The 22245-nt window shown below is 37.5% G+C and overlaps 1 protein-coding gene and 1 long non-coding RNA gene across 31 annotated transcripts in view; both read left to right on the plus strand.

Annotated features, from left to right (window-relative positions):
* Nucleotides 1-14352, plus strand: part of LOC139755581 (uncharacterized) — an 887125-nt gene extending 872773 nt beyond the window's left edge. For all 30 annotated transcript variants that reach the window (XM_071674063.1, XM_071674071.1, XM_071674089.1 and 27 more), the window contains 2 exons: nucleotides 1044-1184; nucleotides 10826-14352. In XM_071674063.1, the coding sequence (XP_071530164.1) occupies nucleotides 1044-1184; nucleotides 10826-10897 (213 nt within the window). In that variant the 3' untranslated portion in view covers nucleotides 10898-14352. The remainder of the gene's footprint in view (nucleotides 1-1043; nucleotides 1185-10825) is intronic.
* A 10-nt stretch (nucleotides 14353-14362) lies between these two features.
* LOC139755584 (uncharacterized) lies at nucleotides 14363-20969 on the plus strand. The gene is made up of 2 exons (XR_011714129.1): nucleotides 14363-15023; nucleotides 17618-20969. It is a non-coding gene; the product is annotated as an uncharacterized lncRNA (long non-coding RNA).
* The last annotated feature ends 1276 nt before the right edge of the window (nucleotides 20970-22245 follow it).

Genomic DNA, 22245 nt, shown 5'->3' on the forward strand with positions numbered 1-22245 from the left:
CAGTCAACAACAGTCACCCCCTTTTTTAATAAATTCCACTGCAATACCATCCAAACCAGCTGCCTTGCTGGCTTTCATCTTCCGCAAAGCTTTTACTATCTCTTCTATGTTTACCAAATCATTCTCCCTAACCCTTTCACTTCGCACACAACCTCGACCAAAACACCGTATATCTGCCACTCTATCATCTAACACATTCAACAAACCTTAAAAATACTCCATCTCCTTCTCACATCACCACTACTTGTTATTACCTCCCCATTTGCCCCCTTCACTGTTGTTCCCATTTGTTCTCTTGTCTCACGCACTTTATTTACCTCCTTCCAAAACATCTTTTTATTCTCCTTAAAATTGAATGATACTTTCTCATCCCAACTCTCATTTGCCCTCTTTTTCACCTCTTGCACCTTGCACCTGGGGATAGGGGAGAAAGAATACTTCCCATGTATTCCCTGCATGTCATAGAAGATGACTAAAAGGTTGCGAGCTGAGGGCTGGAAATCCCCCTCCAGTTATTACTTTTCTAAGAGAAGGAACTTAGAGAAAGGATCCAAGTGAGGATTTTTCTCTTCGAATGTTTCTTTTTGACTTTCCTATTGTCTGTCACATACCATCTTAAAAGACTCATCCAGGCTTATCTCTGTTGATTTCTTCACACTATATATTCTTTCACATCTTCATTCTTTACGTTTTCCTTTTAACTAATTTTTCTAACTTTAACCAGTCTTGAATAGATATGCTATCTTTGATACTTTCTTTTTCTTTCGTACTATTCGCCATTTCCCACATTAGCGAGGTAGCGTTAAGAACAGAGGAATGGGCCCTTGAGGGAACATCCTCACCTGGCCCCCTTCTCTGTTCCTTCTTTTGGAAAATTGAAAAAAACGAGAGGGGAGGATTTCCAGCCACCCGCTCCCTCCCCTTTTAGTCGCCTTCTACGACACGCAGGGAATACGTGGGAAGTATTCTTTCTCCCCTATCCCCAGGGATACTTATTATAATCATATTTCATTTGCACTGTAGGTCTGTGAATTGCTTTACAGATCTGCAGTTTATTACGAGGTGGCATAGCAGAACGTGGTGGTGTTCGAGTGGGTCATCGCATTATCGATATCAATAGCCAATCTGTGGTTGCTGTTCCTCATGAGAAAATAGTGAACCTATTAGCTACATCTGTTGGTGAGGTATGTTTTAACATGTCCAGTTCTGCATACTTGATTGTTTATGTGCCTTTTATTATTGCATTAACATACTTTGTAATTATTGTGTTGCCTGCATAGCATTGCAGATACATAAGGATCTAAAACTTTAGACTTATCATTGTCCATCCATCCATCATGCAGTCACACTTTAACCTTCAACGTAATCTTGTCGATTAATAACATTTTGTGTATGTACACTTTGGTTTTTAAGAACTTGTTTGTTGGAACATTAATATGTGAATATTTATATATTACAAAGTTTAATTTTCAAGTAATATGAAGCTTTGCAGTTACATTTGTACATACACACTCTTAGGGTTCCAGTAATCATTGAAAGTTAGCAGATCAGGGAGATTATGAATATTTAACAAACACGCTGTGTAGCACATCTGGGTGGGTCCCAGGGAATACCGTATAATCTGTCACTACTTTTTTATATGTATTTGGATTCTTTTATTTCATTATCTTTTTATGTAAGAAATACAGAATCATGCTTGGTCTTTTTAGTTTCTTGTCATCTAAATTAGTTTTTCCCAAACAGTAGCAACCCTAAATTTCAATCTTTTCTTGCCCTGGTGACCCAAAGGGCTGATATATAATACACTATGTATGCAATATTGTATTGTTCACACAGTGTCCACATGCACAGATACAACACATGAAAGCAGGCACAGATTAGAAAAACTGAGAAAAGCAAGTGACATTCGTGAGAAATATGTATTATTATGTGGCCTTGAACTGGGAAATGGGAGCATTTTCCTATTCAAGGTCATATGTATTCTTGCCAATGACCACATCTCCCTGTTCAAGGCCATACAATGAAACATCCTCTGAACAGGCACACCAATACCTCACCTTCACAGCTTTAACAGTTAAGATGCAGGCAAAAACTTACATTCTTTGTAATAATTAAGATCTCAACTTTCTCCAGTATGTCACTGAATCCTCAGACATGGCAGCATCAGTACTGAGGGACAAGCGTCAGGCTTCATGTTGATGCTGGGTGACTTGATATACCAGTATGAATATTAAACGTTACTGATTTAAATGTGTCAAGTATATATGAAGGCTTCATTCACATCCATTTTACACTTGTCAGTATTTCCATAATTCCTCATAATTCCCCAATTTCATTATTGCCAAAAATAATTTTTTCCCAAGACCTTACCATGACTGTCAGGAACATAGGTGCGACCTTCATTTGGGCCATGACCTTGGGTTTTGGAACCACTGATGTAAATAATACCAGAGATTAAAATGTTTTTCCATTCTGGTTATGTGTTAGGGTAAGTGGTGGCTGAAATAAATTAACCAGTAAGGCAGTGAATGGTGGCCTTGCAGAGTTTTAGAAGGCTACTTGGTGCTATAGAAAGTTCAGGAGATGGGGGCACCACAGGTGTAAAACTAGACCAGGAACCCTGAATAAACACTACTAAAAATAGAGTACTGAGAAGGGGAATTCCCACTTGACCATAGAAATAAATTCTCTGAATGTTATAAGGCCTTTGGGGACAGATTTATATATTACACCATAGGGATCATTTGCATTATACCTGATTGTGAAAATAATTTCAACGTAAAAACAATAGAGAAATTTGTTAATAATTAACTAAGAAAATTTAAAATCATCAGGTATTCCAATGGAGAACAATAAAAAAGCACTTAAGAGTGTGCAAGGTTATACCTGGGTTGGGGCTTCGAAAATGAAAAACTGCAGAAGTTGATTCTAAGTTTAGTAGAGAACGTGAAAGGAGAACATTGAGAGTAAATATTAATAGATGAAAGGTTATACTGTTTCGTATCGTAGAGATAGGTTAGTTTGAGTGTGAATGGAGAAAACTTGAAGGAAGTAAAGTGTTCTAGATGTAACCAAGGGAGTTGGATGAGGGGATGAAGGTCCTGGGTTCATTGAGAAATGTGTGGAGAGGTCACTATCTGGGAGAGCAAGGATGGGCATGTTTGAAGGTATAGTAGTTCCAACAGCATTGTATGAATGCAAGACATGGCCTCTAGATGAGAATGTACATAAGACAGTAAATGTGTTGGAAATTAAATATTTGAAGACAATATGTGGTGAGGAGGGTTTTCTGAGAAGGAAATGATAGAGTAAGAGAAAAGTGTGATAATAAGAAGGGTATGATTGTGAGAGCTGAAGAGGGTTCTTGTGTCATAAGTGGAGGGAACAAGAAGGGGAGACTGACTTTGTAATGGAAAGATGGAATTAAAAGATTATAAGTGCTTGCGGGCTTGGGGGCAGAACTTGCAGGAGAATGAAAAGCATCCATGGGATAGAGTGCATTAGAGCAATTTGAGGTACAACATGCTGTCAGTGGACTGAACAAGGGCATGTGATGTTGTCAGGGGAAAACACAGAAAGGTCTGTGGTGTCTGGATGCGGATAGGCAGCAGTAGTTTCACTGCATCACACATGACAGCTTGTGAACGGGTGAGGGAATGGAGACAGTGAACATACACATACACAAGCTGTCATGTGCACATTCATTCTTGTTTGCCTTCATCCATTCCTGGCACTACCCTGCCTCATTGGAAACAGCATCGCTACCCCCTGCTTCAGCAAGGTAGCACCAGGAAAACAGACAAAAAAAAGGCCACATTCGTTCACACTTAGTCTCTAGCTGTCACAGCTCCCTATCCACATCCTGGCCCCACAGACCTTTCCATGGTTTATCCCAGATGTTTCACATGCCCTGGTTCAGTCCATTGACAGCACATCGACCCAGTATACCACATCATTCCAATTCACTCTATTCCTTGCAAGCCCTTTCACCCTCTTGTATTTTCAGGCTTCGATCGCTCAAAATCTTTTTCACTCCATCCTTCCACCTCCAATTTGGTTTCCCACTTCTCCTTGTTCGCTCTACCTCTGACACATATATCCTCTTTGTCAACCTTTCCTCACTCATTCTCTCCATGTGACCAAACCATTTCAACATAACCTCTTCTTCTTTCTCAACCACACTCTTTTTTATTTCCACACATCTCTTACCCTTTCATTACTTACTCGATCAAACCACGTCACACCACATATTGTCCTCAAACATTTCATTTCTAACACACGCACCCTCTTCCGCACAACCCTATCTATACCCCATACCTCACAACCATATAACATTGTTGGAACCATTATTCCTTCAAACATACCCATTTTTGCTCTCCAAGATAATGTTCTTACCTTCCACACATTCTTCAATGCTCCCAGAACCTTCACCCTCACTTCTGCCTCCATAGCTCCATCCGCTGCTAAATCCACTCCCAGATATCTAAAACACTTCACTTCCTCCAATTTTTCTTCATTCAAACTTACCTCCCAATTCACTTGTCCCTCAACCCCACTGAACCTGATAACCTTGTCTTATCAACCCCACTGAACCTGATAACCTTGCTCTTATTGACATTTACTCTCAGCTTTCTTCTTTCACACACTTTACCAAACTCAGTCACCAACTTCTGCAGTTTCTCACCCAAATCAGCCACCAGCGCTGTATCATCAGCGAACAACAACTGACTCACTTCCCAGGCCTTCTCATCCACAACAGACTGCATACTTGCCCCTTTCTCCAAAACTCTTGCATTTACCTCCCTAACCACCCCATACTTAAACAGATTTAACAGCCATGGGGACATCACTCACCCTTGCCGCAAACCAACATTCACGGGGAACCAATCACTTTCCTCTCTTCCTACTCATACACTTTTCACTGCTTCTAGCAAGTTCCCTCCAACGCCATATACTCTTAATATCTTCCACAAAGCATCTTTATCAACCCTATCATATGCCTTATCTAGATCCATAAATGCTACATACAAATCCATCTGTTTTCTAGGTATTTCACACATACATTCTTCAAAGCAAACACCTGATCCACACATCTCTACCACTTCTGAAACCACACTGCTGTTCCCCAAATCTGATGCTCTGTACATGCCTTTACCTTCTCAATCAATACCCTCCCATCTAATTTCCCAGGAATACTCAACAAACTTATACCTTATATATATGTAAAAGCTATGGTGACATCACACACTCCTCCTGCCACACACCAACCTTATCTATAAGCCACTTACTATTCTCTCTTCCTACTCGCACGTTGCGGTAATAACCATGATAAAAAAAAAAAAACTACTGTAATGGCTGCCTTCCTCTCTCACCACATATTCTGGAGACCTTCCATAAGGCATCTTTATCAATCCTGTCTTATGCGTTCTCTGGATCCTTAAATGCCACATTGTACTTTTTCCGCATTCTTCAAAGCTATCGCCTGATCCTCGCATCATCTGCCACTCTTGAAACCACATTGTTCCTCCCGTCCGATTCTCTTGAGTATGCCACCACCGTACAGAAAACAAAATTACCTCTTGACTCAAACAGTCTCCTTTGACCCCCATTGCCCTTATATATAGTGTTGTTATACATTTATTCCACCAATGCTCAAGCAGCTCACCATGATCCGTCCATACATTGATAATCGTAATCGGTCATTCCCTTCCTTAAGAAGTTTTTCATTATCATTCACCCTGTCCTATTTGATTTTATTCAGCTTTCACAACTTATTCTCTCATCAGTAAACTACTTTCCACTGCTCATAACGCGCTCACCATATTAACTTTATTAAACGAAGAGAAGGTTGTTAAGACGGGGTTGGCCGACCGTCATTTGTTTTCATAGACGCCATGACATTGCGATCATCTGTTTCTATAGACGCCATGACACTTGGATCATCTGTTTACAAGGCCGAAGGCCTGCCGGTGTTGACGTGAGGTTAGGTTGTGACAAGACTGTAAAGTGAAGGATTTTGAATGACATTGGCGACCCCTAACCCCAGCCAATGATCTCCATCACTCACTCTGACGATGGCGCAATGCAAACTGACTCCTCACGAGTATATTCAAAATTCCTTTGCTCCACAAGTGGCGATATCGTGTAGTGAGGATGCAGATAATCTGTGCCTGAAGAATAATTTACGATTCGTGGAGCTCATTTAGCCTTTCTGTAGACTTAATAATGAGAGTAAGTAAAGTTAAGAATATGTACACGAGTGTGTAGGTAGTGTGGTATGTAGAGTGATGACGTAGGTACATAATAGATGGTCATGTGTTGAGGTGTGTCATCGTTGTGTCGGTTGCCCCCGTATGATGGATACCCTCCAGCACCTTCTTTAACACGTCTCCTTACATGTAGCCAAGATTATCCTCCTGTAATACACTAAAGACAATTCGTTATGATAACTTCTCTAATGGATTTTGGGAGATATTTATTTGATGTTGGAATGGTGTCCAGCCTACACTCATAAATGAATGGGGGTAAAGTCAAAAATTTAGTTTTATAGCAAAGTTAGCTCAAGGAAATGACATCTTGTACTTTAGGTGCTTTATAAAGTTCATTATTATGTAGTATTAACCTGTGAAGGGCCGGTCTACCTTACTTTTTATTATAATATTATATGAAACTAATATGCCATACACCCGATAAAAACTTTTCACTGCTTCAAGCAGCTTAACTCCCATACGATATACTCTTAAAACCTTCCACAAAAAATCTGTTAACCCTATCATATGCCTTTTCCAGATCCATAAATGCCACATACACATCCATGTTTTTCTAAATATTCCTAGCACACATTCTTCAAAGCAAATGCCAGATCTACAAATTAAAAACAAAAGTTACAAATTCACCACCAGTAACAGTGGGTAAGGTTGTTTACTTTCTGCCCTCTGACAGACAAAACAACATATTACACTTGTACACTAACAGTAATATAAAACATTGAAATAACTACAGGTGAAACACAAAAGATACCAAGTTTAACTTAATGTGGATAGGTTAAGGGGATGGTGGGGATGAATGAGACATTTATAGATTAGAACTTCTGACACTCCATGTGGTTTCTTGGCCACTGTCCCAGTTGTATGCTCTCGGTAAGTTTACCTTACTCTTCCCAACAAATTAGGTATATCAATCTATCACAATTGTAAATGTAATTTTTACATCACAAGCAGTAAATAAATCATTAAATGTGAGTGAGGGAGCACAAGTTACAGTCCTTGTAACTAGAAAATTATGACTAGGTAGTTTTCTCAAGTGGATAGTTTATCATGCCCTTCAGTAACTCTTTGTTGCCTTAGCAACCCCATGGGCATACTTTTTTAAAAGTGCTCACTTGAAAAGTTTAACACTGTAAAAACCATGTCATAAATGGAACTGGTAGGTTAGTGTGATAAGATACTAGGAGATTTTGAGTGAAGAGTGGCAAAAGGTGAGAAATAGGAGGTTTTTAGGGAAGCAGTGCTGACATGTGAGAAAGGTTAGTGAACAGTGGGATGAAAAAAATAAGTTGCTCAAGAAAGAGAAAAGATAGGTAAATAGGCATGCCTATTTGGGCTGTTGTATAAAGTGATAAACAGTATATGTTCAAAGAGAGCTGAAAAAAAAATTTTGGTGTACTTGGTAAGTAGTGTGGGAGAGTGATTGAGAAAATGGTGACAGACGCTATAGTTATATATATATATATATATATATTTTTTTTTTTCATACTATTCGCTATTTCCCGCGATAGCGAGGTAGCGTTAAGAACAGAGGACTGGGCCTTTGAGGGAATATCCTCACCTGGCCCTCTTCTCTGTTCCTTCTTTTGGAAAAAAAAAAAAAAAAGAGAGAGGGGAGGATTTCCAGCCCCCCGCTCCCTTCCCTTTTAGTCGCCTTCTACAACACGCAGGGAATACGTGGGAAGTATTCTTTCTCCCGTATTCCCCCGTATTGTTATATATATATATATATATATATATATATATATATATATTACAGAGGTATAAGTTTGTTGAGTATTCCTGGTAAATTTTATGGGAGGGTATTGATTGAGAGGGTGAAGGCATGTACAGAGCATCAGATTGGGGAAGAGCAGTGTGGTTTCAGAAGTGGTAGAGGATGTGTGGATCAGGTGTTTGCTTTGAAGAATGTATGTGAGAAATACTTAGAAAAGCAAATGGATTTGTATGTAGCATTTATGGATCTGGAGAAGGCATATGATAGAGTTGATAGAGATGCTCTGTGGAAGGTATTAAGAATATATGGTGTGGGAGGCAAGTTGTTAGAAGCAGTGAAAAGTTTTTATCGAGGATGTAAGGCATGTGTACGTGTAGGAAGAGAGGAAAGTGATTGGTTCTCAGTGAATGTAGGTTTGCGGCAGGGGTGTGTGATGTCTCCATGGTTGTTTAATTTGTTTATGGATGGGGTTGTTAGGGAGGTGAATGCAAGAGTTTTGGAAAGAGGGGCAAGTATGAAGTCTGTTGGGGATGAGAGAGCTTGGGAAGTGAGTCAGTTGTTGTTCGCTGATGATACAGCGCTGGTGGCTGATTCATGTGAGAAACTGCAGAAGCTGGTGACTGAGTTTGGTAAAGTGTGTGAAAGAAGAAAGTTAAGAGTAAATGTGAATAAGAGCAAGGTTATTAGATACAGTAGGGTTAAGGGTCAAGTCAATTGGGAGGTAAGTTTGAATGAAGAAAAACTGGAGGAAGTAAAGTGTTTTAGATATCTGGGAGTGGATCTGGCAGTGGATGGAAGCGGAAGAGAATCATTGGGTGGGGGAGGGGATGAAAATCCTGGGAGCCTTGAAGAATGTTTGGAAGTCGAGAACATCATCTCCAAAAGCAAAAATGGCTATGTTTGAAGGAATAGTGGTTCCAACAATGTTGTATGGTTGCGAGGCATGGGCTATGTTTAGAGTTGTGCGCAGGAGGGTGGATGTGCTGGAAATGAGATGTTTGAGGACAATGTGTGGTGTGAGGTGGGTTGATCGAGTAAGTAATGTAAGGGTAAGAGAGATGTGTGGAAATAAAAAGAGCGTGGTTGAGAGAGCAGAAGAGGGTGTTTTGAAATGGTTTGGGCACATGGAGAGAATGAGTGAGGAAGGATTGACCAAGAGGATATACGTGTCGGAGGTGGAGGGAACAAGGAGAAGTGGGAGACCAAATTGGAGGTGGAAAGATGGAGTGAAAAAGATTTTGAGTGATCAGGGCCTGAACATCCAGGAGGGTGAAAGGCAGGCAAGGAATAGAGTGAATTGGATCGAAGTGGTATACCAGGGTCGATGTGCTGTCAATGGATTGAATCATAGGGCATGTGAAGTGTCTGGGGTAAATCATGGAAAGTTCTGTGGGGCCTGGATGTGGAAAGGGAGCTGTGGTTTCGGGCATTATTACATGACAGCTAGAGACTGAGTGTGAACAAATATACATACCCATACATCTCAATGTACATATGTATATACACACACAGACACATACATATATACACATGCACACAGTTCACACTGCCTTTATTCATTCCCATCGCCACCTCGCCACACATGGAATAACATCCCCCTCCCCCCTCATGTGTGCAAGGTAGTGCTAGGAAAAGACAACAAAGGCCCCATTCATTCATACTCAGTCTCTAGCTGTCATGTAATAATGCCCGAAACCACAGCTCCCTTTCCACATCCAAGCCCCACAGAACTTTCTATGGTTTACCCCAGACGCTTCACATGCCCTGATTCAATCCACTGACAGCACGTCTACCCCGGTATACCACGTTGATCCAATTCACTATTCCTTACCCGCCTTTCACCCTCCTGCATGTTCAGGCCCCGATCACTCAAATCTTTTTCACTCCATCTTTCCACCTCCAATTTGGTCTCCCACTTCTCCTCATTCCCTCCACCTCCGACACATATATCCTCTTTGTCAATCTTTCCTCACTCATTCTCGCCATGTGCCCAGACCATTTCAAAACACCCTCTTCTGCTCTCTCAATCACGCTCTTTTTATTTCCACACATCTCTCTTACCCTTACATTACTTACTCGATCAAACTACCTCACACCACATATTGTCCTCAAACATCTCATTTCCAGCACATCCACCCTATATATATATATATCCAGATCGCTGCAAAATCCTGTAGAGATCACTAGATTGCTGGATCATTTATGGTCATACAAACCAGGAAGGAGGTTGTCTCACTAAATTGTTAAATAAAGTTCAGGGAAAGGTTGAATGAAAGTTTACTGGATGCCCTGTCACAGTTTCAGGCATGAGATTTTGATTTTTAGGGTTGTATCATTTTAAATTACACTGTGGAGGTTTGTGTATGTAAGAGTGATCTTTTGTTTTTATGTGATAACTTTTTATCCCTCTTTGCATCTGGGAGAGGAAGAGATTGTACGGTGCACAGCTTTGTTTTAAACTGTTGGCTGCATTCATTTATTCTAGCTTTAAAAAGAAGTGGTTTACATGTCCTTCATGAATTTTCCATTTAAAACTTAATTTCATATGCCCTTTTTGCTTGCAAAGTTTTTCTGTGTAAAAGAAGTGGACTTTCAAAACTATCCGCATCATTGCCTGTAAGGAATTTATTTGATTTACCATTCATTTGTGTATTTGAAAGTGTATCTTGTAAAATATGTACTAGTGCTTTATTATTATTTTTTGTGTTCTTTTGCATATACACGCATTCTTTACTATGAGTGTGTTTATACACATTTCTTTTTACACATTTAGTTGTGCCTATTCTTGACACTTAGTTTAGTTGCTAAAAAGAATGACAACACCCTCGTCTCATTTTTTCAGATCCGAATGAAGACAATGCCTACTTCGATATTCCGACTTTTAACTGGCCAAGAAACTCCACAGTATATATAGTGTTTGGTCCTTGCAACTCTTCAGTTCATGTTAACTACAGCCATCTTTGAACTACATGGGTGGAACCATGTGGAGCTTAAACAAACTATCCAGTTACCCACTTGTTGCTTTTATCAAAATTTAGTGGAAACTGAATATAAACACCCTTTCTGAACAAAAATATACTTGAGCTGAAAATGTTTTTCAGGGCTTTCTTGTAATAGCTCAAAAATCTGGAGAAGTTGAACCTGTGTCTGCTCTGTTGATGAGTGAGTGGTGGTCTCAGAATTTTTTTTTTTTACACTGAGGAATAATGTTAGGCATATTGTTGATATGGAAGTGGGGTATAAACTGATAATAGTATGCAAAATTTGTCAAATTCCGTATCAGCATGTGTGGAGTAAGGCCCTTTTTCTTGTGCTGTATATATGGAGGTAAAAGTTGTTTTTACCTCATTGTAAGTAGAATGCTATCTTGATTATTGTGATGTTAAAATGTTAAGAATATAATCTGTGAGCACAAGGTCAGGTATACATTACTTTCAAAATTATATGCGAAAATCATATCCATCATTTAGATGTTCCTTAGCTTTACACAAATGAAGAAAATTATGCAGCAGTTAATATCTGGATCCAGTTTGGGCATTGCATTATCAACATTTGATTTAAAAATGAGGGAAGCATTGTTCGTAGATGATATGGTATAACATACACGTACACATGGTGAGAAGGCAAGTAGCCATGTCAAGCTACAAACTGTATACTGAAATTACTATTCAAGCTTTTGGCTGTGCTTTGATTACATGGCAAATGGCAAAAATGGCATGATCTTTTCAATAACATTGTGATTTGAAGTGCATTTAGGCTTTAGAATACATTTCAGTGTGTAACTGGTTTTCCACTTGCATAGATTAGGTAATATATATAATTGAAATGCCTTCAGATGAACTAATATGGTATCACAGTTAGTTAGGAATAGCTACTATGATATATATATGATACCCTTTAATTTGTGTGTGTGGGTGTAACAGACTTATCAGTCAAGTGGATTCTTGCCAGTCATGTGATAACATGCAGTGGATCACAAAAGTTGAAGGCATGAACATATTGCTACAGAATAATAGGAATGTGCTCAGAATTTTTAACAGTTGATATATTGTGATCCCAAGAGACTGAAGATCATCCTAAAGTTGTCACTATTAATTATAGTGGCATTGTCTGCAGATGTGACCAAGAAATATTAAATCCATGAGGCTCTCTCTCTTAATCTCAGAAAATACTGTTTGTTATTATATGAGCCTTATGGAGATAATATACGGGACTCATGTCTGCTAATCTAATCCATAATATCCCCCAGATGTGTAAGTTGAAGTTGTCATATTTTCACAGTCACTGCACAAGTATATTTTAGTTCAAAGTGTGACTTTGCTTCAATCCAGGGAAAACTCAGAAAAACTGGCGTTGTAGAATCTGAGAATTTTATTAACATTTTATGAAGTATATCATTGCAGTTTATTGCAACCCACTTTATTTTGCCATCAGTTGAAGGTAATGACAAAGTTGTTCATAAGATTCCCTCTATTTACTAATAAGACTTAAGTTTATACAGAGGAGCATATCATTAAAATCATTATAAACCCTTGCAGGACTCGTACCTTATTTGCCCTTGAGCTCGTCTTTACAGTAGAGTTCAGTGGACCACTGGAAGATATTGATGAGCCACTCCTGCCCTCATGATCATTCATTCAAAGAACCATTTGTGCTTCATTTTGTAATTCCAATAAAGCATTTTGATTCAAACATTTTAATACAAGAGCATCTTAAGCTTGAAATATTTCATTTGTACTTTGATAAATTTGTTATAATAATAAAAACACAACAAATTGAAAAAGTATATATGATGGATACTGTCTAGTAGTCTAGCAAGCACGAAAGCTCCAATATGCAGGCTGCCATTATGTTCCAGTGACCCATGGCGTTGTGTACTGTGTTGCCTTTGTGCCTGATACGGAAGAGCAAGTAAAATGTAGAGTGTATATGTGAGTCTTGTAACAATAAATTTGTGATGGTAGGGAAACCTCTGTACAGTATATATATATAAATATATACATATAAATATATAGTGCTATCAAGTTTGTCTTATTTTTATTATAACTAGGTAAGACATGAGTAGCCTTACCCATGTTCAATATTTATAATGCCCACTTTGTGTTCTGATGTAGTTTTTTCCTCAAGTTATTCTGAACATCATTTTGCATTGTGAGTGCCTAAGTTGCAAGCTAAAGTACTTATAATGCAGAAGCTGCTCCTTATGACTTGAAATATATCACAATCTTTAAAAAATATCACACTCCTAAGTGGAGATATTCTCTGCTTGCTTCATCATTTTTCACTTGGCCCATTATTTTAAGATTTACTTGGAATATCTTTGGATGTACAATTCTTTACTTCTAGGAAAAACTGCCTTGATATTCCAAGTCATCCATAAAATTATGATGCCAAATTTTATGTGAGTGAGTGAACATACAAACAGTGATGACAGTTGGGTTATTTATACACTTCCATTTATAATTCATTTAATTATACACATGAATAGCTTTGTGACACCAAAATATCAACTCTTCCAACCCCTGAGATTTGTGATTATACAAGCAGAAGTCACAACATAGCTAATTTTCCTTAAGTAACAAATACAGACATGAGCTGTATGCAAAACCCATGTATGTTTTATATTTGGTGATCACATAACAAAAGCAACCCATACCACTGCTTACAATACCACAAACATTGCCAAAATGAAAACTATTCAGTTGTGAATGAAAACCTCACTTTCCCTTATCAACTGAAAACTGTGTCTTACGTAAGACAGGGTGTAAGGTCACACACACACACACACACACACACAGGACTTTCATAATTGTAATATCACTGAACTCTTGATAATTCACAGTTGAAAAAAAATAATGCACTGCAGTCATGCTATGCAATATTTTTTTTTAGAACTACAGCCTCCATTTAAATTGCTTACCTTACACTCTTTCTTCCTAGGAATTCATAGCTGCATTTCTAATCATCACACAGAAACTCAAGGTTATAGGAGACAAGGTACATAAGGACAGCTTTACAGCACTAATCCTGGTGAGCGACTTGTGACGTTAATGTAAAATCCTAGAGGACTGGCTAACAGCATACCACACACCAAAGTCTAGCAATGACAAATGACCATACTTTAAAGACCAGACTGCTTACTGTAGACAACACACAGGCTTTGCCACAGACAAGTGTCCATACACCTAAAACCTTTGGAAATGTTTGCTGTGTGATGATGTACTATATGTATTGACATGAAAATGAGAGGTGAAACCAAAGGATGAGATCAGTAATAACATTAGGAAAACTATCATGTCACCACGTTGTGTGCCATATGTACTGAAGTCTGTTCTGCCAGTCAATTCTTAATAAAATGGTTGTTAAACACTTCAGTAGTTATTCCATAGCCTAGAGAGTTTAATGTAACATCTGGTTACAGTCATTTATTTTTTGCCAAGGTTAATTACTATCTTTTGCACTGTCCTTAGTGCTTGTTGAATAAATTTTGCAGTCTCAAATGTGGTTCACTGGTAGTACTTTAAAGGATATCAGGTCCTTTCTCAAGGTATTTTGCACTTTAGAATCAGTGTCTTTTCTTGAAAAAACACTCATATTCAACATTTTTGTGTTTCAAAATGGTTATGCAGGTTCAAATCTCAGGAGCTATTGAATATGCTAGAAAGAGAACCTGGGCCCTAAAAGTTGTTTCTGCCAATTTTAACTTATGAAACACTGGGTTAGTGTTCACAAACTTCTGAATTTTTCATGACCCATGGTTCTGGGGTATCTGTGATATTAGACTAATTTTGAAGATAACAAAGGCCTTCATCACAATATTTCCACTTCGGGAACAATCTTTTCGACCAAATATAAGAATGAACCATCTAGCCTCCTTACAAACTTTTATCAAAATTTGAATCTGTTCAAAATCTTTACAGGTGATACCAAACATCCTGAAAAACCATCCGCGCTCTGTAATTTCTATTCTCAAGCCTTCAACTATTTCCATGAACTGCACTTCTAAGTTAGAAACAACCTAGTGACATACAGGATGTTAAGTAAGTATTAAGGTAATAAATTCCTTCTTTGCATTATTTTCCTATTTGGATTTTTTATCTCCACTTCTAGAAAACATTGAATTATCAGCTTACTTTGCATCAATAGTAATATTAAACCTTGGACTAACTATGTATGTTCAAAACCTGAAGTTGCCAACTATGATTCCCTGGTACAGATACGTCAGGATACAGCACAACTAGATACAATATTTTTGATGCAGTACAAGCCCCTAAATTACTACCAACTTTTTAACAAAAGCAATCGTGATATGACATAAGCCCAGCTGGCTATGTGGCACTAATGCTGCCCATGCCAGTCTGATTACTACATCAGTTTTCTGCAACCATTCAATGAATAAGGAAATCGTTTGCCACTCATATGATTCTACATTTATGCCCCAATGTACCCCATCAACAATGCCACAAAGCAAGTACTCCTACAAGTAATCCTAGCAAGAGAGTAAAGAAAGCCTTTAACTTTGAGGAAAAGGTAAGAATACTGGAAGAACCTGAGCATGTATGTTTGGTATTTCAGCAGTTGCTCACCGATTTAGGTTTAACTATACCAGAATCTTCACTATCAAGTTGTAAAGTTAATCAATTAGGAAAGTTTTTTCTTAGCCAACTATTTTGACGCTAATAGTGTATCTCAAGCTACCTACATGACAAAACCCTGAAATATGCCAAAATCAGCTAAAAGCTGCCAAAATATACCAGAATCACAGAGTGTATGCCATCCAAATTGCCTGTTTTGTTAAAAGGAGGCAGTAGAATGGTGTTTGATAAAAAAAAAATAATAGCCAATCAAAAAAGTAATAATTCTGCCTTGGTGCTCAAACCAGATTGGTCTCCTAAACACCAATACACACCTTGAATAATGAAATAAAAACTATTTCTCCCCTGTGAAATGAAAGATCATAATAAATGAATAATAAAAACAAGAGGCAAGTACTATTAGCCTTACTTAACTTGGGAGAAATGAAAAACCATGGTGGCAGCATATAAGTAACTAAGGTCAACACCAAAAACAAACGTGTTGACATGTCTCCCCAGGTGGTGTCGTCACCTCCTAATTTGTACTTTTTATATTATAATGAAGTTCACCTTTTCCTATATAGCCCCAGTTCTTTGGAAGACATTTATGTAGCTTTATTATCCTGGCCCATCCTTATCATTAATATAATCATAATACATGAAATGATGAAAGTCATTGGCACTGCCTTATTCTTAATATGATTCATTGAGTGACAGACTAATAAATGGTATCTTTATGAATGATCTATTCAATTTGTGGAATATTCTTTCATGCCTGTACCTAGGGATGGAAGTAATAATGTTACTTGTGTAAAGTCATTGTAAAATATATTCTAAATATATTTTGTATTCTTGTTTGATGAATATTCTTCACTGAATCACAAATTCAATATCTTCATTCTAACTTAACCATAAACTTTGCCTAGGACTGTGCCTGTATCAGAACATATTGGTCTATTATACCTAAAGTATATGGACCTCCGTGATGTATTGTTACCATTCATGACAAATTCACAGGCTGCCCAGGGTCAAACACAGGTTCAAATCCTGGTTAAGGCAATCAGTCTACTGTCATTCCAGCTGTTCATACACTCCCAAGGGTTGGTTGATAAACTAGGTACCTGGCTTAGGCTAAAAGGGGAGGCAGCAAGGGACTGGAAATCCCTCCCTCCCGTTTTTGATTTTCAAAAAGAAGGAACAGAGAAGGGTGCCAATTGAGGATATTCCTTTAAAGGCCCAGTCCTCTGTTCTTGGCACTTCCTCGCTGATGCGGGAGGTGGAGGGAACAAAACATTTCAGCATATTCTCTTCTGCTCCCTCAACCATGCTTTTTATATAATCACACATCTCTCCTACCCTTTCACTTTTTATGCAAGCAAACCACCTTACATCACACACTATCCTTAAACACTTCATTTCCAACACATACACCCTCCTCCACACATATTACCTATCTTTTCTCTCTTCTCATCTTGTTATATCCACACACATTCAAACACCTCCAGTCTGAGTCTCTGAGAAGAATGAGCACTCCCTACCTAGCCTCTTCTCTTTCCTCTTTTAGGAATTGAAATACTAGAAAAAAGGGTTTCTAGCCCACCTGCTCCCACTCACCTTTTGTCGCCTTCTACAACATGCAGGGATTATGTAGGTATATGTTTGTGTGTATGAGTGTGAAAAGAGAGTTATCTGGGAAGGCAAAAATGGATATCTTTGAAGGAATAGTAGTCTCAACAATATTATTTGGATGTGAGGCCTGGGCTATACATAGGGTTGTGTGGAGGAGGGGGGGATGTGTTGGAAGTCTCTGTCATTAATGACAATCACATTAATAATAAGGCTGGACCTTTATTTCTCCCTAGTTAAGGCTTATATCACTTGTTTCTTGGTTGGTGTATCATTCTCTTTGTTCTTTCATTTCACTAGAGAGAAATGGCTTTTTCAACTTTATTACTTCACTATTTAAATTGTGTGTACCATTTTTTGAGAGACCAAACTGGTGTGAGCACCAAGGCAAACTTATTTTTCCTTTGGTTACTAATTTTTCTTTTTTATTTCAGGCATTGTTCTACTACCTAATCTGAACAAAACTTAAACAATTTGGATGACATATTCTGTTATTCTGCTAATATCTGTAGAGGGTGGGATGCATAGTGAGTCAGCTCAAGAATAAATGGCAGAACTGGGTGCTGTCTATTATTTTCTTTATGAACTCTATCGTAGATTATTTTCATCCTTAAAGTGACATACAATGTATTATTTGCTACACTACTGTATAGCATTTCCATTGCTTACATAAACTTTTGAGAATGATTTCATGTATTTTTGGCCTTTGATCCCTTACCCCCTCTATGATAATGTAAAGTGCACTTTGGTATATTTTTTCAACACAGATCTTTTCAGTAGATTATTCACTAATTCATGCACTAAAAATTAATAACATAGTATGAAATATTAAGAAAAATACTGTAACAAAAATATGGATTGCACATTAGTGCACAGTTTAAAAGTATTTTTAAACATACATCTTTAATTTGGTGAATGATGTGGTAAACTGCATTTTTGTTTTTTACAGGTCTCTTAACTATGTTCTTGCTTAATACATGAAGTGATGTTTAACTACTTATTTGGAAAAAAAAATCAGCAAAATACCCTACCTAACACCTACTATATTATACTTCAATTTTAAAACAAAAAGATCTTTGAGTGAAAAAATACCCTGCACTTTTGGTATTTTTGTGAAGGTAATATAATTTCTTGAAAACCCCAATATACGGACTATTTTTCATGCTGAATACAACTCTAGGGTTAAAATATGCGTTGGGAGTCATATAGGCCTATAATCAATTATTTAATAGTCACTCTTTCAGAAGACTCTGTGATCATTTGCTTCATATTTATTGCATACCTGTCAACCTGGGGGAGCATTGAGAAGCAGTTTGCATGTTTATATCATACCAAGAAGCATATGCTTATCCTATATTTCAATTCTAAAACAAAAAGTTTTTTGTCTTAAAAATTCCTTAAACTATTACCTGTAATTTTCATTTTTCTGGGGGTAATATATTTTCTCGAAAACCTCAGTAAAAGAACTATTTCTCATGCTGAATTCAATATTAGGAGTCATTAAGGTCAGTAAATAATTATCTAATGTGGCTATTCTTTAAGAAGATTTTATGATCATTTCTTTCGTATTTACTTCATATGTTGGCTTGGGGAAACACTGAGAGGTATTTTCTGTTACAAGTGAGGTATTTTCTGTTACAATTTCAAGTTTAGAAGGGTTATATTATATTCTTTTTCTTCTTTCTTTCAAACTATTCGCCATTTCCCGCATTAGCGAGGTAGCGTTAAGAACAGAGGACTGGGCCTTTGAGGGAATACCCTCACCTGGCCCAATTCTCTGTTCCTTCTTTTGGAAAATTAAAAAAAAACGAGAGGGGAGGATTTCCAGCCCCCCGCTCCCTCCCCTTTTAGTCGCCTTCTACGACACGCAGGGAATACGTGGGAAGTATTCTTTCTCCCCTATCCTATATTATATATTATATTATATTATATTATATTATATTATATATTTGAATTTTTAAACAAACAGATTTTTGGGTGAAAATACCGTGACTAATACCTGCACTCTTTGGTATTTTTGTGAATGTAATACATTTGGTTGAAAACCTCAATCTAAGGACTACTTTTCCTTTCTGAATATGAATCTGAGGTTGAAATATATCTCAGGGTCATTAAGACCTGTAATCAAGTATCATTAGTTACTCTTTTAAAAGATTCTGTGATTATTCGCTTCTTTTATTGCATACCTATTGACTTGGGGAAGCATTGGGAAGCTTTTTCCATGATTACTTCAAGAAGCATTTATCTCATATTTCTATTCTATAACAAAAAGTATTTTTGAACTGTTACCTGCAATTTTTAGTATTTTTCTGAGGGTACTATATTTGCTCAAAAACCTCTGTACAAGCACTCTTTTTCATGCTGAATTCGAATTGTGGGTTGAAATTTATGTTGGGAGTCATTAAGGCCCGTAAATAAGTATCTAAAATAGCATATTCTTTTACAAGATTTTGTGATTATTTTCCCTAATTTATATTCAGTTAAGAAGGATTTGCACATCTTATATTTCAATTTTAAAACAAAATCCTATTTTCAGCTAAAAAATTTCCTAAACTTATTTCCGGCAATTTCTGGTATTTCTTTATAAGGGTACTAGATTTTCGTGAAAACCTTGGAATAAGGATTATTTTTCTTACTGAATTCGATCTGGGGTTGAAATATATGCATTTTCCATGATTTCTTCAAATACAAGAGCATTTGTGTAAATGTATATGTGCGTTTATGGGCATTTATGTATGTATGTATATATACATACATACATACATGTTTTAGATATCTGGGAGTGGATCTGGCAGAGGATGGAACCATGGAAGTGGAAGTGAATCATAGGGTGGGGGAGGGGGCAAAAATCCTGGGAGCCTTGAAGAATGTGTGGAAGTCGAGAACATTATTTCGGAAAGCAAAAATGGGTATGTTTGAAGGAATAGTAGTTCCAACAATGTTGTATAGTTACGAGGCGTGGGCTATGGATAGAGTTGTGCGCAGGAGGGTGGATGTGCTGGAAATGAGATGTTTGAGGACAATGTGTGGTGTGAGGTGGTTTGATCGAGTAAGTAATGTAAGGGTAAGAGAAATGTGTGGAAATAAAAATAGCGTGGTTGAGAGAGCAGAAGAGGGTGTTTTGAAATGGTTTGGGCACATGGAGAGAATGAGTGAGGAAAGATTGACCAAGAGGATATAAGTGTCGGAGGTGGAGGGAATGAGGAGAAGTGGGAGACCAAATTGGAGGTGGAAAGATGGAGTGAAAAAGATTTTGTGTGATCGGGGCCTGAACATGCAGGAGGGTGAAATGAGGGCAAGGAATAGAGTGAATTGGATCAATGTGGTATACCGGGGTTGACGTGCTGTCAGTGGACTGAATCAGGGCATGTGAAGCGTCTGGGGTAAACCATGGAAAGTTGTGTGGGGCCTGGATGTGGAAAGGGAGCTGTGGTTTCGGGCATTATTGTATGACAGCTAGAGACTGAGTGTGAACGAATGGGGCCTTTGTTGTCTTTTCCTAGTGCTACCTCACACACATGAGGGGGGAGGGGGATGGTATTCCATGTGTGGCGAGGTGGCGATGGGAATGAATAAAGGCAGTGTGAATTGTGTGCATGGGTATATATGTATGTGTCTATGTGTGCATATATATGTGTACATTGAAATGTATAGGTATGTATATTTGCGTGTGTGGACGTGTATGTATATACATTGTGTATGGGGGTGGGTTGGGCCATTTCTTTTGTCTGTTTTCTTGCGCTACCTCGCAAACGCGGGAGACAGCGGAAAAAAAAAAAAAAAGAACATTTAATTGAATATTTCAATTTTATAACAAAAAGGCTTTTGGGTTAAAAAATCCCTGAACTATCTGCAATTTTCTGTATTTTTTGTGAAGGTAACAGATTTATTTATTTGAAAACCTCAGTACATGGACTATTTTCCATGCTAAATTCGATTGTGGAGCCTAAGTATTTAACAGTTACTCTTTTAAGAGATTCTGTGGTTATTTAGTTCATATTTATTGCATATCTGTCAGCCTTGGGAATATCTTGTGATATCTTTCATGATCATTTCAAGTACAGAAACATTTTTTTTGGTTATATTTTGATTATAAAACTAAGGTTCTTGGGATAAAAAATTCCCTGAAGTATTATTTCCTGCAACTTTTGTGAGGGAAATAGATTTGCTTGACAACTTCAGCATAAGGACTATTTTTCACACTGAAAATGAATCTAGGGTTCAAATACTGTTTGGAGGTCCTTAAGGCCTGTAATTGTTTAAATGGTCACTCAGAAGTTTATCAGATTATTCACTTCATATTCATTCTGTACCTGCAAGCTTAGGAAAGCATTACGAGATATTTTCCATGATTATTTCAAGTATAAAAGCATTTCATTATATTTCAGTTCTAAAATAAAAGGGTTTTTGAACTAGAAAATACTCTTAACTACTACCTGCTATTATTGGTATTTTTGTGAGGGTAACAGATTTCCCTGAAATCTCAGTATAAGGACTGTTTTTCATGCTGAATTCGATTCTATGGTTGAAATATATGTTAGGGCTCATTAAGGCTTGTTAATGAATATTTAATTATTACTCTTTTAGAAGATTCTGTGATAAAAAATCTGGTTCATATCTTTTGAGTATATGATGGTTTGGGGAACCATTGAGAGATATTTTCTGTGATTATTGCAAGTATGGGAGTGCTTCTCTATGTTATATATCAATTTTGTGACAAAAAGGTTTTTGGGCAAAAAAAGTACCAAAAATACCAGCAGTTTTTGGCATTTTTCTTAGGGGTAATAGATTTGCTTGAGAATCACATTATAAGGTAGTGGATAGCAATAAGTACTGATAAGCTGACTACATCCATACTTGTAAGAGTTAGAGTAACATATACAGTGACTCCATTGCAAATGAAAGGGAGAGCTTAAGTAGTAGAGAAATGGCCCCTCCCAAGACCCTCATTTTAGAATTGATGACTTCACTTGGACTTACTGTGACCAATATACCAAAAAATGAAATGACATGTATCACTATGTATCAATCTTACTAACTATTCTTGTAGAATACCATGCTA

Source organism: Panulirus ornatus, chromosome 19 (assembly GCF_036320965.1).
Source record: "Panulirus ornatus isolate Po-2019 chromosome 19, ASM3632096v1, whole genome shotgun sequence".
In the NCBI taxonomy this organism is placed as follows: domain Eukaryota; kingdom Metazoa; phylum Arthropoda; class Malacostraca; order Decapoda; family Palinuridae; genus Panulirus; species Panulirus ornatus.